This window comes from Limulus polyphemus, unplaced genomic scaffold, assembly GCF_000517525.1.
Source record: "Limulus polyphemus unplaced genomic scaffold, Limulus_polyphemus-2.1.2 Scaffold284, whole genome shotgun sequence".
NCBI lineage: Eukaryota > Metazoa > Arthropoda > Merostomata > Xiphosura > Limulidae > Limulus > Limulus polyphemus.
In genome coordinates this window covers 1-22,635 of record NW_013665894.1, presented here as the reverse complement: position 1 = coordinate 22,635, position 22,635 = coordinate 1, and the positions used below count along the sequence as shown (strand labels likewise).

Genomic DNA, 22,635 nt, shown 5'->3' with positions numbered 1-22,635 from the left:
TGCAGAGGATAGAGAAATTTGATAGTATAGGTTGATGTCCTGTTACTTCACTATGTTGGCGTATAGAGGAAACACAGGGGTATTTTAATGTTTTGCATGGATCAACGAGAACTAGAATAATTATCTGTTTAGTATCATTTACAATTTATTAACTTGATTTAAAAAAATGTGTCTTAATCAAATGTGATTCAAAACCAGAGCCAAAACCCTCTTTGTCAAACTGTATGTAGTTTGATTTTGGAGTATTACTTTATTACTTCAAGTTTACAGTAGTTTGACATGTTTTAGATACTCTTTCACAAAGAGTAAACAAAAAGGACAAGTTCACTTTACACTATTTACAGAATAAAGAATATTAATGTTTGAAAATAAAGTAGTCAAGAGTCTTTTACTGTATTTTACTAGCATTAAACAATAAGACTTTTTTTTTGACAAGCATCATTTAGATTTTTATTTTCTGAATATCCTTTGGGCAGGACATGACAAAGTTTATATCTCAGTTTTAACTTTGGAAAGTTGCCTATAATTTTAAAGTTTCCCCAAAAATACGTAATGAATATCAAAATCCTAATGCAAGTTTTTTGCTTTTACTTTGGTGAAGCTACTTGCCTTGTACTCCACTTGTATTAAATATTAAGCGCATCTTTAAGTCGAAGAATCTCTTCAGAATGGATAGACTTTAAGTAACTTTAACAAGCTAATACAGACACAAATTTTTGTTCAGTCATTTGTGTAATTCTAAACATAACAAAAAAAATTTGAATAAATTATAACATACATAGTTTGACTTGCATATTAGCTCCAGATTTGTAATTACTACTGGATTCTAGTTTAAAATACTTAATGGGTATCAAAAAATGTTTAATATGTTAAAGTCTAATACATAGTTAAAAACAACAAGAATATAAGATGTCTTACAGTTTACTGATTAATGCACTTACAGCGACATTTCCTTTTTGCTTTTGACTTGATGTTCTGATTTAGAGGACTGTCACATAACATAGTTTTAGAAATTGTTTATCAAACAGTACTTTATAACATAGTTCTAGAAATTTCACAAATTTTACTTTACAGTCACATAATATGACTGGATGGATTTATTACCAAAAAGTACTTTACAGTCAAATAACACTGTTCTATGTATTTACCATCATACAGTACTTTACAGTCATATAACACAGTTCTATGAATTTTTCAAAGTCCTCCAATGGTGGGTTAAGTAATGCCCCAACATTACAACCTCCCTTACATTAGATGGGGAATGACCAGTCACATGGGTAGCACTGGTTGTCCTAGATATGTCTGACATTACTACTTAAATAGATAATGTAAGGTTTAGTTAGTTGGAATAAGATTTCAACCAAGACAATTTGAAAAGAAAACTATTTCTGTTTGCAAATAATAAAGACTATGTTGTAGTTTTTTTTACAATTGAGTCCAATCTCTATTTCCTTCTCACAAATTCAGTTACACAGAGAACTCAGAATTACTTCACAGTAAATATCTTGTTCAAATCCCATTAATTTGCAAAAATTAGTTCCTCCTGCCAATAGCAGTTCTAAAGATTTCCATTGAACAATACATAGGGTCATCCAACATTATCTTTCCTATTTCAAAATTTAACAGTTAAGTAACTAAGGTAATACAACCATGGAATTCCAACATCTTCTAGGCCAACTCAAACATTTTTTTATTGAAATGTGAATAGACTTCTACATGTGCACCATTAGTGGCTCTCAGCACATCTAATCAATACTAAATTTCAGTCCACGTACTCTGCAACATGTTGACAGTTACAGTGCCAATGGCATCCACTGTCTTGGTTTTTAGCTCTGTGATGTTTACTTTAGGTGTGCAATATACAATATCCTTAACATACTTATTTCCTGTACTGGCATATGTAATTACGCTGCAACATAGTTACTGACTTAGTCTCTGCAAGTCAAACAATGCATGGAGTCTTTTCTGGCATGATTGCCATTCTATGGGGTAACACTACTCACTGAAGATAAAAAAAGATTTGACAATAAAAACTATTTGAGCTGGGCTACAACATGTTGAAAATCTCATGGTTGAATTTCCTTAGCTATTTACTTATTAGATTTTTTGATAGGAATGAAAAATTTGGACCATCCTGTACTTTACAGTTGCATATTAACATATTAGCATTGACATTTAAAATATGAAATTCATTCTGCTTCATGATATTGTAAGCTTTAAACCAAGTTACGGTATTTGTTCATTACTGAAAAAATTGCAGGAGCTTAAAATAATTGACAAAAATTAAAATATTAATCTATCCTATTAAACATTCATTAAAACACTACTTAATGGTGTTTGAAGTTTTAAATAAATTCTGCTATTTGTACATGTTAAAAATAAAAATCATACAAGTTTCTGTACCTCAGAGAAGCACATTGTATCATAAAATTGTATTTTACTTTAACATATAATTTCATCATTAAGTTTAACTTATTACACAGATCATAGCATCACTTTCAATTAAATTAATTAAATGAGAAGATTTATAAATAACCATGAAATTCTGAACACAAAAAATTTAATATACAAGTGTTGGACTACAAAAAATATTTGTTAAACATTTGAAATTTGACAACTTAGACTTGTAATAAAGGCAAAAAGCACTACTCCAATAAACACTGATATCTTAATACGGTAAATAAAATACTTTAAGCTTGTAATTTGAAGAAAAGTGGCTTCAAATTTACAATTATCAAACACAATTCAAGGACACTATTACTCCTCAAAATACAAAATTCAAATATTTTGCACTTCGTTTTCTTTTTCAAAGTTAAACAACAATGATATCTGATAACTTTCATTTCCAAACTTGCTAATTACCAAATATAGCTGTATCCACTAGTACAGTGATTCCCAAACTCTTTTAGTCTGAGGCTCCACTGATGTGAATAAAAATGTTTGAGGCTCTTCCAATTTATAAAAAGGCCTTAAAATGTGATTTTGAAATGCCACCCTCTCCCCACTACTTTAGCATTGTGATTGAAAAACAGTGTCATACTAAAAACAATAGCATTTCCTTTCGACATACTGTATCATTTAATTAATTGAAGATAATTTTTATTGGCTTATTGTTTATTTAGAATGAAAATTAATTCAGCATCTTTGTTTTTGGCCCATTTTTTGGCAGCTCCCCAGAAAAAGCTACAAGGCCCCCACGGGAGCCACAGCTCCCACTTTGGGAAGCACTGCCCTAGTGGATCATTTAGAACACCTGAAGATTGTGGATAATGGCATAGTTAGTAATATGAAGCTTTTTTTTTTATTATTTTGGGTAACAATTTCCATTCACAAAGGATAAACACTGTTGACTGAGACTTTGTTTTCATGACTGCTTTACAAAAGGTGTTAACCAAGTGTTTGAAGATTAACTATGCATCAAATGTTTGCATTGGATTTCTTTAGCCACTTTAATAGTATCATTTATTTTTAATACAGTAAACTTTGAAAATAATGAGATAGCAAAATAACAATACACAATTACAGTAAAATAAAAAATGACATAAAAAATCATCCACAAAATGTTGGAATAAAAACATTACCACATCCAAATTACTCTTAATTGAGTAAGTTAAAGACTCATATATTATAGTGTTAAAACTGGTCGATGGATGAAATCTAACGTTTAATCAAATTATTTTCAAAAACGTTTGGGGCTAAAAACTTATGTTAGGTGTTATTTGATTAAGTATTGTACGAGAATTCCAAAAACTGTATGTATATTTTGATTTGGAAAACAAATCAGTAAAGTTTGCCCTCATCAAATTTTTACTTCTGACCTTAGAAATGAACACCCAAAAAACAAATTTTTTAATATTTCATTAGATAGGTCAATGTCTTCATTTCTCAACTAAAAAGTTACAAGAAAGTTGTGCATTGGGTGCTATGGAAAACAAATCAAGACTAGCCTACCCTTTCCATTCCAAATATTTTATGTTTCATCCCTTTATTCTACTCCTTCAACAAAATATTTTAAATGAAAGTGTTAAAAAAGGGAATGTTACAACAGTTCTTATTGTGATTGATGACCAAAGTAATTGTGTTACATAATAATAAAATTTATGCATTCACAAGCCATGAAAATATACCTTACCTGCATATTTTATCAGTATGTGATTTACAGCATTAATGTGTATACGCATAATAAATCAAGTTGAGAGCAAATGTATTAGGTTGATCCTTAAAGTATGTTATGTTAAACTGACAAAAACAAACAAACATCTTAATTTTTTACCTTGAAATGGTTGACTAATGACAATTGCTACACATCTTGCCACCATTTCATTAATAGTGTGGCGAACATGTAAAAGGATTTTCTGCTCCTCAGTCAGTTCTTCCTCAGCTTCATCTGAAGAATTCACAGTAGTGAATTCAGGTAATCTCTATGATAAAGTAGTATGACCATTATTCATACCTGATATAAATATCAAATAAGATATGGCAAAAGATCCTAGTGTTACATACAAAGTGTAAATCAGTAATTTTATCATACATCTCACTTCCTCCAACTATGATAGTTTTTGCTTGAGTAACTCTGAATGATATAATTTTCATTTATATATATATATATATATACACACAGTGGAAAACTACCTAACTAAGTCACACAAATCGATAGTATACAATTCAAGTAAGTTTTGTACCGAAAGAGAAAATGACCCAAAAGGCTTAAGTATCTTCGAAAGATATAATCTTTTTTTATCTCTTTATATATCTACAATGGACAACTACTAAATTAAGTCACACAAATTGATAGTATAGAATTCAAGCAAGCATATCAATAGGAAAAATGCATAAGTGAATTTCTTCAATTGGTAAATTGTAACTTAAATTCACATAACAGTTCTAAGATCTTCTAAAAATAATCATCAGTAGAAATAAACAAAAAAATTATGTATGTGTACTTTGCTAAATATAGATATGAAATAAATTTAACTTAGTTTTTTTTACACATGATATTTAGTGTGTTTTTACTTATACAAAATTAATACTTAGAAATATTCAAATTCATTATAATTCTATTTAATTAATGGTAATAAAAATTTCCAAACATACTTATATGAGATAACAGTGACATAGAAATAGATCTTTAAACAAGAATATTACAACTTGATGGTACAAGTAAACTGTTACATTTTTATTCATAAAAATTAATATCAAATAGTCTTTTCATTGTATCTTAACAGAATGTAAAATTAAAATGCAAGTGTGATAGACTTTGTATAATTGATTTGGGAGTGACTATCATAATGTAGTACAATGATCATGCTCATAGTTAGAGTCCTCATATGTGAACAGAGAAGAAGACAGCTTGTACTCTTGGATATCTCATTCTTAGAGCATTGACCATTTTAGCCAGAAGTCCTGGGTGCAAGTTCTGGTCACACAGTATCTTTTAACTTATCAGTTTTTTCATGTAAAATTATATTTAATCTCTTTTATTTATCAAATATAATCATGGTTGCATTGGATAGTTATCACAAAATAAAATAATAGCAATTGACCTATTTTATATTAGAATAAACCAATAACTAGCATAGCCAAACAGCAAGTTCTGAGATTAAAATATTCCTTGGCTTTTCCAGAATTTGGGATAATTTTTTTCAAATTCTCTAAATCCTGGCTTTTCTAGGTTGGTGACTGTAATGACTGAAACAGTCAAGAATTTCATCATTCCATAACAAGCATAGAATATATTTATTTTCAGATATATTCATACAATATTTTTCTATATTTTCATGCAGCTTCTGCATGTAGTTAATCACAACTGTGTTAAACATATGTCTCAAAGTCATAAATGCATGCTAATCCTTTTACACAGGTAAAGGCTACAAACTGCAACTTTTGTTCTTAAGTCTCAAGCTAATGTACATGTGTTTCTTGGAAAGTAGCCTATTGAAAAGCCAATACAGAAATGTGTACACATGGCTTGTCTTAAGACTGCACACAGATCACTGACAGAACCATGAAACATGTGGACTTGTGGGATATCTGACTTTCTTTATTTCATTAGAGTATTTTTTTAAAGCCAGGTATTTCCATAGTTTGATCTCTTGTTGTCTTGATTTTGGACTGTTAGGCTCTAGACTTGTAGTGCACAAACTGTGAGGTGAACACAACTATGACTATAGAAGCATATAAATTATATTTTAAGATAAAAAATTTAAAAACACATTTCAAAAACTACTGTACAAACATTACAGTATTAAGTATTATAGTAGCAATAATTAGCATGGGAAAATGACATGCACAGTATATATTGAAATAGATTACATGAGGTGCAATGAGGGAGGTGGTGCAACAAAATGCATGTTTAGAAGTAGGGGTACCATAAATAAATTTTGTGCTACTGTTCTAGACCTTCCTCTTGTTATCCCCTGTAGCCAGACAACAATGAGAAAGAGTCTGACCACTTTGGGCAATAAAACAGTTTATTTTGTTTCAAATTACACTTGTGTTTTCTGTTTTCCTATACTGTATGTATCCAATTTATTCTTTGCTTAACAGTCCCAAATCTCCATTTTGCAGATACTTGAGACTTCTGATGAATATCTGTTAACCCAAATTCCTTATGATCACTGTGCTTCTGACATCTGACATAAATTCTAGGAACTATATTCTATTTATAGAGAAATATAATACAAAAATAAATCTACGCAGTTATTTAGGTATTTGTACATGTATATTTCAAATACAGTAGTCTTTATTATTAACTTGCAATGGTTCTCCAGATAAAAAAGAAAGATATAATTTTATTTTACTAATACTAAGGGTTGGTGTGCTCTATTTATTAATACAAAATGGCAAATTAACAAAAAAAAGCCATTTTGCATATCATATTTAGAGTGAAACCTGGACAAATTATGTTCTAATTACTATTCTGGAATAACCACTTTACTAGATATCTATGTCATAAAGTAATTTTTGTTACGTATTCAACATAAAATATCTATTAAATCCCTATAATCCAAGCACGAGAGACTTCATCATTTTTACAAGCTGTTGGTTTTTCTGACAAATGAATTAACATATAATCTGTACACATATATACTGCTTTGAATACCATACACACAAATCAAAAACAAAAAATGCATCCTGCAATTAATTTTACCTGAGATATTGTGGTATAAATAATGCCATTGACCAAATTTCCACATATTCTAGGTCCTAACCCACGATAAAGTCCCCATACTCCATCCACTTTGGACACATATTTTACTATAAAAAACATGATAAACATAAACATTACAAGAAACAGGTAATATTCCCATTTTAAAAATATATACTACTAATCAAAATTAAAATATATTTGTAATTTTGCAATATTAGTTAATAAAAAAATTACAACTTCAATACTGATTATGGAGTTTAAGAATTTATTAAAACTATTTCCAATGCTAAAATTGTCTACACCAATTTTTTTTATTGAGTTCACAGTTGTTTTTGCATCATGATTAATTAAGATCACTGATGATACTTTCAACTATAATAGTTTTGTAAAAACTCTGAAAATACTGATTTTTTTTGTTCTGAAATTGTTAAATAAATGTAAGGTGTAAAAGTAAAGGAGCAGGCATGTGTACAACAAGAGATTATCTGGTTTTTCAAGGCTGTCCTTGAAAGACCAATCTTGAAAAAAACAAAAACTTAAACCAATAAAATTCTTTATTTTTCAGTAACTCATCAATTCCCCTCTTAAAACTTTTGTATAGTTCAACTGCTAATAGCAACAAATTCCATAAACCATTCACTCAGCTTAACTATAGAGTAGCTCGTCTTTTCCAAATTTAAACTTTATCAACTCATCTCATAGTCTTCAGAATAGTAGAATACAGTACAAGCATATCAGAGGCCTTTATCCTATTAATGCCCCACATAATTTGGTACATTTCAATAAGATCACCTTCAGCCTAGTTTTCTCAACTAAATACACTAGATGCCACTAATTGTGATCACAGATAATGTTATCATCAGAATTACTAGGCCCTGACCAAACGTATAAAAATACATAGGAAAAACATCATTTATTGTAATCAGTGCTTCATTTTTTATCACTTTTAAGCAGCTTAACCATCTCAAAGTCAAGCAACCTGAAGAAGGTTAACCATAAAATAGGGCGTGGCTAAGTTGTTATTAAAATTCCCTATGCTCTTGCATTTCCTTTCCATAATTACAGTATAGTTGTTTTCGTTCCTTTGTGAAAGACAGTGCTCCCACAATTTTCAATTTTTGTTAACCCTCTTTAATAATAGAAGAGCATAAGAAATGTAAAGATCTAACCATTAAAGAAAAGGTTGCCATTTTAGAACGCTATGATAAGTTACCGAAAATGGGGCAGCGTAATGCAGCAGTGCAATTAAAAATTCCCCATCCTCTTTTGTGTAAAATTTTAAACAATCAAGTTGACATTGAGAGAGGAGCAAAACAGAATGAAAATATAAACTGTAAGAGAAAGCACAGTGGAAAAGATGACCAGGTTGAATCATCATTAAAACTTTGGTTTACTAATGTTCGTGAACAAGATGCTCATGTAAACAGACCAATGATGCAGCAGAGAGCGGCATACAGCACAGATCAGGCGAGTTTATTAATTATGAATAATAAAGTTTTATTAATGAATTGCTCTAAATAAATTGGAAACAGTCAACTTTAAATGAATTTTTCTAATTCTTATTTTAATTGTTTTTCCTTTCTTTAATTGTTTTTAAATATGTCAATAAACATAAAAATCCAGCTTTCAAACTTTTATGTTTGCTACCCTATATCAATAAACATTACTGTTACTGCTGAATTTTTATTTCATCGGTTAACGTTATCATTCAGTTATTGTTATCAACACAACTGTGTCCCAAAGTGATTATAATATGTGACATCCAGTGTATAAGCTAAGAAATCTTAACCTACCCCTATGAGATAACCCTTTCAACCCTGAATCATTCTAGTAGTTATCCTCTGAATCTTTTCCAATAACTAAATAACCTTTGTTAAATAAGCATAAACTAAAACTATACACAACATTCCAAGTGAGGCCTGACTAGTGACTTGTATAGAGATAATTACCTGTTTTGACTCATAATCATTTATTCATTATGTTTACAAATACACCTTAAAATTGTGTTAGGTTTACTACTAGTGATGGAGCACTGTCTCAATGACTTAAGTTACATGTTCACCAATATACCAAAATCCTTTTCTTCAGTCATACTATTTAGTGGATTTCTAACTATATTAAAATTGTGATCCAACTTATAATCCAAATGCTTTACTTTGCCAAATATTTGTCCAACTTATCAATTGATCCAAGTCATTCTGTAGTACTTCACCATCCTCTTTACAACTAAGAATATCCAAAAGTTTATTAACATACTTTACTAATTTCCTAAAATCACTCAGATCAATTCCAAAATTTCCTATAAAATGCTCAGTGTCAGGAATATTATCTTACAAAAATTGAAGAGATCATTTAAAAGCCCAACTATCTCATAGTTTTCAACAAAAATCTTGCCACCAGCATCATTTAGGGGCCATTTGCTTTTACCGAAATTATAATTTACCTATAGTGAAAACATATTTCTGATAGGTACTTACCCCTATTCATATAAGTATTCTTGTTTAGTGCTGCTCTCTATATGCAGAAAATTTGTTTACACATGCCACAAGCTTTTCTTCTCCACCATAAAGAGTGCAACATACTCTCATTATGCATGTGACTCCCACTATTCAATTCTACCTAACCATCACTTCAAGTTTTGGCAGAAAATGGAAGCACCGGTTTTCAGTGAGGAGGAAGAGTGGAAGGAGGTAAATACCTATTGGAAATACATTTTCAGTATAGGAAAATTATAACTTCCAATACAGTAAATTAATAAATACCTAGAGGACTTGTGAGGACTAGTGTTGATTGGTTCTACTCTAAATCCAAAACCCAGCCACTGGGAACTGACATCCATGTGGGGGTAGGATGAGGGATCCCAATCGAAGGGGTGAACTGCAATTTTGACATCTCACTCCCATTTGTTTTTATTGGAGGATATCATGTCATCTACACCAGTAGAACACCATCACCCTACTCTCAACTGAATAATTTTATAATCATTTCTATATTATTTTGGTATTTCATTAATCCATTCAGGAGGATGCCTCCATGGTCCACCACCCCAGAGGCTTGGAACTGGAAAGTGGTAAGGACTCTCAAACTCTACTGGAAGAAAAGAGGGATAAAACGTTGTGGAGAGTCTGGAGGAATGATAACATCTGAGACAGTGCCATGGGTGGCCATACCAATTTATTCAATACAAGGCATGCAGAGATAAGCAGCTATTCCCTTCTGCTTTACCCATGTACTCCATGGGTGGGTACAGTCCGGAACAGGTAAACTTATGAAGCAATTTTATCAGGAGGATAAACCTACATGCGATCTTGTGGAACACCCCATCTCTACAGTGCGTGTTGCATGGCCTATGAAATTATAATATGCAAGTTCACATGGCTTGACAGTGCAGATTTAAACAGTTTAAAAAATACCTGGTCAGGTACCACTCGCCACAGAGTTGGATCATGACAATGAGTAATAATAATAATAATAAAAAGTGAAATAAGGCCCCGGAAAATAAAATAATGAATAATAAGACTTAACTTACTCAGTCAAAGTCTCACTAAAGTCTGAAGAATGGCTATAGGCAGAAGACAATAGCCTGAAGAGGACAAAGCCTCGATTCTATGCAACTAGTGAGAGATGAGTGTATTTGGTGTAGCCCACATGTCCAATTGAAGAATTTCTTCCGATGGACAACGAAGATGAGACGTCAGATAAATTGTAAGGTGTTGAACTTGATCAGAAAACACCTGTAATAAAGTACAGGAAGAAGATGATAAATAATAATAAGCCAATCGAATCAAAAGCCAACCCAAATGGTGAGAGTGGAATGAGAAAGATGAACATAGGATGGCTGCCAAGGAATAAAGAGGCAGGAATGGGCATCACGGAAGGAAGCCATGCAGGCAATATAACAGTGAAGAGCATGTATGGGACATAGAAGTCTATCCAGATCAGGCCTAGGATAAAGGTGGGAAATGGAAGGAAGGGAAATCGGCAAAAAATAAGAGTTACCTTCCCTAGCTGCTGAAAGTTTTGGGAGGAAAGAGTGATCCGGATAAAGGGGAATATAAGTAGTACGATAATGAGTACATGAAACATCGACAGCAAATAAATCAGACCTCAAACATCCACAGGCTAAGAAGAGAAGGAAATAAGTCTTAAGGGAAATGTGAAGCAAGGAGCACGTGGAAGGTTGTTCGAACAGAGACAAAGTGAAGCAGTGAAGAACAACCTTAACATCCCAGTCCAGAAGGGCAGCCCACTACAGTGGACAACAAATCTGGAAAGAATCTTGTGAGAGCAGCACTTAGTGATAGAGAGTACACATCTAATGTAGGGAATACTCTTTGTTTAGCATAAGTGGTTGTTCAGAAAGTTTCTATCAAAAGAACTTCCTGTTTTTTGCTAAAGTATCACAAAATTGGCAGAACATGAAGGCTGCTCAACCGTCCTATATATCCCAAAGGGTAGTCAGACAATGGAAGATAAGTGTGCAAATGTCAAGCCATACACAATGCGAGAAGTACTTACTATGATATACAGGTTCAGGAATGGTATGTTTTTTAGTGTTGGGAAACCTGTACTATTCTTCCAGGTTGTAACCCCTACCTTACTTTTACCTGCGAGTTGTGTCCACTCAGTCTCATACCAAAAGGATTACACAAACCCAAAGGGTGACTTTATCGATCCCCTCACAAGTTTGGTACTGGAGAATCAAGGATTCTACCATTCCACTAAAAGAGATTGGGAAGGAGTGTGCATAGGAACACCAGAAATGCATGCATAGAACAAACTGGAATCATCTTATTTGTATAAGATATTTTTCAATGAGAGATGTGCATTGGGTAACCACTAACATGGACAACAGGAACTGTCTTGTTGAATGGTTGATTAGCCACTTTTTCTATTTTTGTTTCACATATGGCTAGGAAGGTAATGAAAAATATATATATTGCTGAAAGATTCTTAAAGAAAACTTTATCTGAACAGTGAGCACTGAATACAAGCAGATGGGTTTAACACGATTTGTTATCCCCTACTTGATGCAAATTTTTAGGAAATAAAAGTATTCCCTGTAAGGCAATACTGGCTACTCAATGGGTTTTTGTATCTTTTTTTTCTTCTTCTTCTTTGATTTCTAAAAATAAAAAGGTCAGGTGCTGCTTTTCAGGGTTCTGCCCTTTGAGCTAGCATCGGCTCAATATGTGTTCTGCCAAATTGTACAAACCGTTTCTTGTTGCTTTAATTTCCTGAGCCCATGCACACACCAGTACATGGATGACTGGCTACTGCAGGCATAAATCTCATCAATTGGCAGGACATCACACCCAGATACTGATTTTCAAAGCAACTAAGGTGGAATTTCTTAGCACAGCCAAGACATCTCTCTCCAACACAATATATCATCCATCTGGGTGTTTTTTTTTCATCACATATATCAGTTGGGTTCAGCTAACACCCATCCAGCTCAACTCTATGGAACAGGCAGTCTGACTCTTATTTGTATCTCCTTCTCCTACTGCACAGATGGTTCTTTCTCTTTTAGGGATGTGGGCATCACTCGAATCCCTCTTTCCTTTGGACAAATCCATGAGATCCCTGCAGTGATCTCTGTGCAATCAGTGGTTCATGAACAGTGAGCCACTGGTCACCCAGTCTTCTTTTCTGGATCAACACCTTTGATCTCGAATGGCGGTTCAATCGAAACGATACTAAGATCAGTGTTCCCCTGCTGCCACCTCATCTAGAGATCCATCATTTTATGGAAGCCTCGCTTCATTGATGAGGTGCATATCTCAATGGTCAAGAATTCCAGGGCTTATGGACAGATGATGAGGCTTCCCTCCACATCAATGTTTTAGACCTTCTTGTTGTTCAAATGATGATGTCTCCAAGTCTAGACTTATTGAGGGGCAAAATTGTCCTGCTTCACTTCAACAATTCTCGGTCCAGGCCACTTGGTTTTTAGATCTTAGATCTTCTATATTGGGCCCACTCCTATCATATCATTCTATTAGCTTGCCATGTTCTGGGGGTGATGAATTTGGTGGCAGATTAATTGTCTCAACCTAACCAGATTCTCTCAACAGACTGGAGCTCTAAGAAAAGAGAGTCTCAACAATAAGCAACAGAGCAGGAGTCTCAAGGTCAGGGATCACATGAAAACTGAGAGCCAAGATGAAACCGAGATAAAAATAATCTGCATAAGCACAAATATCAAATGGGGGTACAAAAAGTCAAAGATTTGAGCCACATGCAATAACCTCACCCATGAATCAGCTGAAAGAACTGAAGTAGAAGAAAGAATGTCACATATCTGAGTTATCAGAGTAGGAAAGGATGAAGGTGAAGTTACCTGATCCTTGTCTCATATAGAAGAACCACAAGCAAAGGCAAGTGGGAAGAGCTAGTCAAAATTGTCCAAAGATATGGCAGGCTCAGCAGAAGCTACAGAAGCAGAAGACCATCAGTCATGGGTCTGAGATGAAGAACGTAGGACATATAATCAATCTTCTTAGAAACTTTGGCTGAATTTTCTTTCAGTTTACAATTTAAGTGCAGTGCAGTGTAAGAAAAGGCTTAAGGAATTAACACATCTGCTCAAGGGGAGTACTATGCAAAAAGGTTGTGTTGTCCTGTTGATGAAGAAGTATAGTCTAGTTTTGCTTGCAATACAGAATAGTGCAATACAAATTATTACATGGAGGAGTGACAGCTCTTTCAGTGGTTTGGCACATGCACAAATTCTTTTCATCAGTAGTGCCAAAGTGCTAGCTAATTGTTCTGTGGAGAAACAAGTATCACAGTCTGAAATTCTTATTACTATATAAAGATATGTATCTGTTTATTACAGAACAGGGCAACAGCTAATCATATGCATTATGTACATGTATAGTATGTTATAGAACATCACTGAAGTGCAAAACTAAGAACAATCATTTGTAGTTTTGAATCTCTAATCTCTTGATGAGTCATTATTAAAAGATATTGACTTTCGTGTGCTTATTACTAAATACAGTTTTTAACTCATTAACTGTGGCTGCTCTAAACTGAGGAAGAATTTTTGCAAGCCATATACCTTATATGGCACACTTGCATTCAACTGCTTGACTTTGACCGTACTTTATATGGTGAATCTGCAGTCAATGGGTTAGAGAAGCAAACAGTATTAGCATTGTGTGAAAAAAACAATAAACATACAATAAATTCATCTAAAAAAACAATAAAATCTAATTATCATTTTAATTATGACTGTAACAAGCAGACACACAAATGATGACTGATGCAAACCTGCATGCATGTAAAGATTAAGCTCAAAAGAACATTAAAATATGAATAGATAAAAAAAGATGTACATAATCAAATTCCCATTAAAAATACAAGCTCCTGCTCCTTATATTCTGCACATATGCAAACTGTACATTTTTTTCTGCAAAAGAAATTGGTTAAAAACAAGAAAACAAAATGATAAAGTAACATTCATAGTTTTATCTATGAATCAGATTACTTTAAAAAAATAACTACAACTTACTATATCTTATAGCTCCTGGTAAAGCAAGTGCACGTTTTCCAAATAGTGTGTGTGAAGGATAAGGAGGAAGAGGTTCATGACCAATCTAAGAAGGAAAAATAAAACTACATTACTTACAGATCTAACAAACCCTTTTATCTATAAATCTAAAAAAAATATTCAAAATATTAAAATCAAGGCTTTCCAACCAACAACAGGTGCCTTAAAATCAATATCTAGATGTAAATACTCAAAGTTCTAACCAAGTGAGCTGAATGAGCCAATCAGTGGCAAAAAAGCAAAGCAAAGTATCTGACATACAAGCTAAGGGAAGCAATGAAAGCAGGGTTCTACCTATGACAGCTGGTGGTGGACATGTTTACCCAATACTCCCTATGCATGCACCCAGCAATCAAACATCAATAAAAGTTGTTAAATGTAGCTAGTTTGTAAATAATAAGTTACAAAAAATATTGATTTTGCACACATTTTGACTGTGTAAGGTATATATCACAGTTCTTATGTCTTGTTGTCTGGGCTGATGTTTGTTAGTTTCTTGAGCTTTGATTTCCAGGAATGACTGGATCAATACATGTGTTCAGCAACTATTTTGTGTGAATATGTGGTTATGAACAGCCAATCAGATGGATGGAAAGTTTGTTACCTTTAACCTTCTGAACAGCATTGAATTTCACTGTTGCATGTATGCAGATGAATTGACTTGTACTGTAACACATGTTATGCCTGTGACACATTACATTAAATTTATATTCTTATTCCCTACTTTGAAGTCAAGATAAACTTATGAAAAATATCAACTGATTTGAAGAATAATAAGTGTGATCTGAGATATGTATGTTTAGATTTACTGATTAATATACTTACATAAAAATGGCATGTATGTATATATATTAGTGACAAGCTGTCAATTTTTTTCCTCCCACAATGCTAAAATACACTATTTTGCTTTCAAACACATGAAAATTTCCCAGGGGTAGTATCTATGGGCCTCCCTGGTAAGGCTTCAAATGTTTGGTGTTGACCATAAATATTTCCCAACATTCAAAAATTCCTGTTCAGAAACCTGAAAGAAAATAAGGGTCCAAAGTATTAAATAAAGAGCAGTGAATATCTGGTGTAGTTAACCCTACCATAATCATGTTCAGGTTGTCTAGAGTAAAGATCAATCACCTGATAGTGTTTTAACTAAAAACTTGAATACACTAAAGTTAGCTGTCATTTGTCATGAACAGTATTAACATTTTTTAAAAAAGATTGTCTTTTGAACATTTTCTTAAGATTCAAGTAATTTGACACTGTATTTTTTTCTGGATTGCATGTATCTAATATACCATGTCAGCCATGTGCTGCTACAGTGCTATGCACATTTTTACATCTTCTATGCAAAATTATTTTGTGTATCAATTGCTGCTATAGCATTCTCTTTAAACCCCACGAAAAACCTAAAGTAATAAGTTTATGTTTATATATCTCAAAATTAAACCCTATGTCTAAAACTGAATAAATTCTACAATGCTCTTCAATACAGAAATTATTAAAACAATCCTCTACACCCTATCCTCAGACTTCAGGTGTAGTATAAAAATCTTCAGAAGTATTCAATATATATATAATTCAATCTTCCAGTAACTACTGATTGGACAGTATATCCTTACCATTGACAATACACAATTCATTGCATTTAACATAATTAATTTCATATTATATATGTAGTTTATGTTTTTGTACAAAGGTTACAAAATCTATAAACTTCATCTAGTTTAAAACCCACATGGATCACATTTAACTCAAAATCTGAACACCTCCTTGATACTTCTGCACAAATTACTGAACTCTCCCCAGTAAACACATTCAGTGTATCCTAAGACACAAGAGATACAATTTTCTTTACTGTGTGCATTCAAAGACAAATGAACCATTACCTGAACTCTGGAAACCTATCCCACAAAAGTTAAGCAGCAAATTAAGTTCTGAAAAAAACATGTTTATTTCCATATTGTGCTGTTTTACAAATTTTCTAATCCACTGTAATCCTAAAAACATTCCTTAAAAGGCTGCCTGAGAATTTCTATTAACTCCTCAATCTTGGTTAGCTTTTCTTATGGCACAGCATTTCTTAAATCAACTAACATGCAGAGTAAAAACAAACTTGTTTGTCCCATCTAGCAAACTGTCTTACCATACTACTTCCTGCTATTTTATAAGTATGACATATATTTAACTCATCTTATTTCCTATTTCACAAGTAAACAAATTAACTTTCTATTTCAAATAGATTTGTATATGTATTTGGTAGTAATGAAGTTCCATAACATTTGTAGATTCTGCATGGATAAAGCATAGAGCCTCAAGCATCAAAAGAAACCACATTACAGAGGATGAGTAAATCATTAGGTCATCAAGAAATTAATGTTATTTTTTTACATGAAAAAACCGCAAACAACTTATATATCAAAACAAAATATTTATTAAATGAAATAGTCTCCATTCTTTTTTGATGATGCTTTTCCATCTTACAATAAGGTTGTTAAAGCCCTGATTAAAGAAATCACTTTGCTTTGAAGCAAAAAAACATGTTGATGTCCTCTTTAACACCTTTCACATTTGCATACATTTTCCCATTAAGATGGTGTTGCAGCAAACGAAAAAGATGGTAATCTGATGGTGTCATATCTAGAGAATATGGCGTGTGGGGGAGAACTTCCCAACCCAACTCCATAATCTTGTGTTGCATCAAAGATGCCACATGTGGATGTGCATTGTTGTGGAGAAGAACACCACCTTTCCAATTGACTAGTGAAAGGCATTTCTGATGAAGGGCTTGATTTAAACATTCCAGTTGCTGACTATAGATCTGTGCATTGAGAGTTCACTGTGGATTGAGGAGTTTGAAATGAATTACTCCTTTGATGTCCCACCAAATGCAAAACATCACTTTCTGCAGATGGAGTCCAGGTTTTGGGGTCGGAAGTGTTTTTTGTCTAGGACTGAGTCATTGTTTTTGGCATTTAATATTCACACAGAGAATCCATTTTTCATTCTGTCCAAAATTGGTGCATGTGCATTACGCGCCAGAAGAGACTAAGCAATGTTCACACGTTGGAAAAGAAGATCATCGGAGAATTTGTGAGCCACTTAAACACCTTCTTTAAGGACATTTCATGAGTGTGTTGCCGTGGGTTAGACTCAACAAGCGTATTCAGACTATCAATATTAATTCCAACATGTCAGCCCCTACCATCACAGTTTTTAAATCTAAAGTCACCTGAACGAAATCTGCTGAACCATCGTTGACACCTATGAATGTTAAAAACATTTCCATAAACTTCTTTGATATTCTTTGTGGCTATAGAGGTGTTGTTTCCCTTCATGTATTCAAAGAGCATTACATGCCAAATGTGTGTCTCATCGTGTGCCATCACTATAAGGGATTAGAGTATACTAAACTTTACACATTATATAGGCTACACTAACGTGATGTTTAATTATTACACGTGAGGTACTTTGGGGGGGGGGGGTAATGAAAATGTTCCAAAACACGACATTGATTTCTTGACATCCTAATATATTAAAACTTCTGGAGCCTCACCAGCTACCACATCCAATTATACTCTACCTGACAAATGTGCATCATGACAAAACCTTGCAGTGTAGCATACAAGTTGAGCAACATATAGGTTGTGGGTTTGATTCTCCATCACCTAACATGCCTGCCCTTTAGGGTTGTTGTAGCGGCCAGCCACCTGAGTGTAAATATTCTTGGTTAATACAAAATACCAGAGGAGCTGACCCCAAATCTAGATGGGAATGATGTCAAGTGAAGAAGAATCTACATGCTAGATTTTTTGAGCACTAATAAATCAACAATGATGATCCATCTTTCAGTTTTTCATCATTTATATACATGTATGCAAATCTGGCCTCAAACATTTCTAAAAACTTATAAAACCAAGCAGGTACCATTGAACAAATAAGCAATCACAGAAACATCAGCCTGTATCATGAACAATATACAAAATATATACTGTTCATGAAACCATCCCTTATACCAGCAGTTCTTAATCTGTGGTCTGCTGACCTCCTTTAGATGATTCATGGGAAGTTTGCACAATTACAGAAAAGATATGGTAACATAGTATATATATTACACTGTGGCCCACAAAGATAAGAAAATAAAATTCAAGTAGTCTGTGAACAAAAACGTTTGAAAACAAAGTTATACAATGTATTACTAAACACTAGATATGGCATTAGCAACTCATAAAGCATGCATCATGACTAATATCATGTTTATCAAATCACAAGTCAACCAATTTTTTAAATTTACCTGTTTTTACTTTTTGTACTTCAGGCAATAATTAAATATGGTATTTTATAGAAACAATTATTACATCATGTGTGTATATATATATATATGTATATATATATATAGTACTGTTGCATCTTTCACTGATGTAACTTTCTTCAATAACAAATAAGGCTTTGTAATTATGATATTCCTGTACCATGTATATCTAAGTACATTGTTTAGTGATATAAGTACTAAATATTTAGTAATAAAAATACTGAACATACAATTATGTATAAAAATACATAAACTACTTTGACTATCTTAATTCACAACACCGTTCTATATACTTCACTCATGAAATTGGGACAAACACCTCTTATTTCCTTTGTGGATGTTAATCATGATGCTAATGGCTTTTCTACTTCTATCTATCGTAAAAACACATTTACTAGTTATTTCACTCAGTTTGACAGTTTCATACCCTTCTCTTTCAAACACATTCTTATTCTCTGTCTACTAAATACAGCCTACAAACTTACCTCATCCTATTTAGCCCTTCACAAAGAAATTACTTCCATACAAAGCATTCTCCTTCAAAACTGCTACCCTATGTATTTCTTTGGAAAAATAACTTCCTAATTCTTAACCAATTTGTTTGTTAAACCACCTAAAATACCCACTGTACCCAAACTTCCCTTATACACCTGATTACCATATCTCGGGAGACAGAGCTTCCTTATCAATAAACTACCTATATTTACATTCATTTGCTGAAAATCTTAGTAATATTTTTATTTAAGGTTTCCATAGGTCTTTAAAGTATTATCATCACTTTTTCTCCCTATAATAATTTAAAAAATACCAAATAAAAATAAAACGTGTCCATAAACAAATAATAAGATATCCATAAATATTTAACAAAAATGTTCACCTAATAAATTAACTTAATTCTGGCCTGCTGTTCTGCAACAGTTTAGTCACATCTCCGAAAAACAATGGGTCAGTTCTCACAATTCATGGCCCTTATAGTAGTTGTAGTAAAAGCATTTAATTTTACAGGAATATGAATAAAATTATGCACTTAAAGAGTAAAAATGTATGCAAATAACAAGTGCCTTTTTTATTTTAGGTTACATATTATATAGTGCAATATGCAAAAATTTTGAATAAAATAAAACAATAAAAACCCTATAACCCTTTATCATTTTATGTTAAGACTTCTTGAACCTATGCGTTTTTCTGACATCATGAATGAATAAAATAAATAAATTTCTTTATTATTTTTAATAAAGATGTTCAAATATGAATGCTATAATTACCTACTACAAACATGAAACTAATTATATATATAATATTGTAACTGCTGTCTAATCTATAAATTAACACGTTTAACTTTAATGACACATTACAAATGTTCTAATGACATTTTAAGTTTAAAAGTCATAACCTGACTTTGCAGGTCATAATAAAAGTTAGTCACTTGCAGTTCAAAAAGAATATTTTCAATCTAATGGTATGGGATCTATTGTTTTAGTATGGTTTGCATTTATTAGTTTTTAACAGAATTGAAAACATAAAACATTGTTTAGAAAAAAAAACATAAAATACCACAACATTTCAACTTGATATGGCCACCCTACCTCAGTGTATTTATTGTGCTGATGATGATGTATTAACAGAGTGAAATGTTGTGATCCTTATTATTTTTCCTAAGGCTCATTTTAGCAGTTTTTAATTCATTGATGATTTAAAGTGCTAGATACCTCTGTTTTATTTATCTATTTGTTTGTTACTGTTACTCATTATACTTTTTTATGTTAAACGAACAATGTTTCCGTTTTTTTGTAATAATATCTCTTGGCCTACTTTCCATTAGAAAGTATCAATATGTTGATTTAATTAGAATTGTCCCAAAACTGTAAGCTAGCAACTGTCCATAGCATTTTTAGCTGATAATGCTTCTTTGTTCAAGTTGTGTGTATTGGCATAATTTTATACTGAACCAACTTACATATAATGATATACCCACTATGAAATCTTGTCAACTTCAACTACTAAAGTATCACCGAAACAAACTTTTACTTGCTCTGTGTTTGCAAGTAATTTCTAGCAAAATGCATAATTATTATTTAATTATGTACTTCTGCTTCACATCATAAATACCATGAATATCAGAAACTTTGCAATTGTTTCTACATGTGTGTGTGTGTGTGTGTATATATATATGTATGTATGTATATATATTCAAGTGCATTACAATTAACCACAGTAAAACTTAAATAGAAAGTAGATACTCAATTCTTGTTTCACAAATGCATTTCATCGTTATTTTACCTTATATATTTTTCTCAATTTTATTGAGCTCAATCTAAAAGATAAGTTGTTGAATTAATAATATTTATTCGAAATTCCTCAAAATTAAACTTTTAAAGTGTATGCTTTTCATGTCTACTGTGTCAGACCATCGTACACTCTTACTCTAGTACTCCATATTCTGACGAGTCTAAATCTTACCACTTGTATTTTCCAAATATTATAACTAGTATTGTCAGATTCAGTCAGTGGCAATCGAGTACTAGTAATACTAATAATATTAGTAGTATTAGACTGCTGTTTACAGCTTTATCGTTGCCATAATTTCAAACTAAATTCAAACCATAAGTGCTACTACTAGTCAGTTGCCACAGACCAGTATTCACCGACTGCTATATAAAACTTTAAGTTTAAGATTATAAAACGTATCTGACCTGAATTAATATTTTGACATAGTCAAATGGGTGAGCTGCAGCTGTGACCCCAATTTTCCCCAAAACCTCAAACCATTTGATATTTTGATCTCTTAAAACCATCACCTCCGGAGCCATGTTCCTCACACCTCTCTATATAAAACTACAAGCTCTTGTGCATTTTATCATGAACAACAGCACCGCCAAATAAATATTCCGCATTTTATAAAAAAAACATACTATTTTACATTATAAGACCTAAACTTTAGTTACGTGACACGCATTATATTATTTTCAATGCTGAAATCACACCTTAAATTAAATTTAAACTATAATCATTTATTACCAATATACAGTGATTTTTCATATTTATATTCATTTAATGATTGAAGTTACTTTAAGGAGGCAAGTTTAATTGTATACTTTGTTACGCCTCCAGTCGTTAGTTAATTTTCCGTAAATTCGCTCCGACGAAACTTTAGCGACACAAGTCCTTTCTTAAATAAAACTGGTTTATTCTTTCCGAATATAACTTTACAATACACTTAATTTCAACAGTCGCTCTATAACAAACACTATAATTCACGTCTCACGTGGCCAACAATATTTTGTCCGCATACATTCAATTACTCATTCACTTGTCACGTTGTGACCATCTTATATATACTAACTACCCCCAATCTAAATTCGATGACGAGGAACCCACTTTGAGACTAATAATGGCTGGAGACGGCTTAAATGGGTAATGAAGAAAAACTTTAATATAAGTTTAACATGACAGCAAATGTACAACGTTTCGACAAGGTTTTGTCATCATCTGATGTGTATAAAACAGCACCGAAAAGAAAGTAATAAAATATAAACTCTTTTAAGTATCGAAGTTATTTTGCAAGCATTCATTAAAATGTTTGAGCATTTTATAGAACTGTTATAAGTTGACAAAACCTTG

The 22,635-nt window shown here is 32.4% G+C and overlaps 1 protein-coding gene across 1 annotated transcript in view; it reads right to left on the bottom strand.

The window, feature by feature from the left end:
• Positions 1-21,860, bottom strand: part of LOC106457038 (mitochondrial carrier homolog 2-like) — a 61,016-nt gene extending 39,156 nt beyond the window's left edge. The window contains exons 1-4 of the mRNA XM_013916422.2: positions 21,708-21,860; positions 14,670-14,754; positions 7,151-7,257; positions 4,274-4,421 (exon numbers count right to left, since the gene is read on the bottom strand). Of these exons, the coding sequence (XP_013771876.1) occupies positions 4,274-4,421; positions 7,151-7,257; positions 14,670-14,754; positions 21,708-21,824 (457 nt within the window). The 5' untranslated portion in view covers positions 21,825-21,860. The remainder of the gene's footprint in view (positions 1-4,273; positions 4,422-7,150; positions 7,258-14,669; positions 14,755-21,707) is intronic.
• Positions 21,861-22,635: the final 775 nt, after the last annotated feature.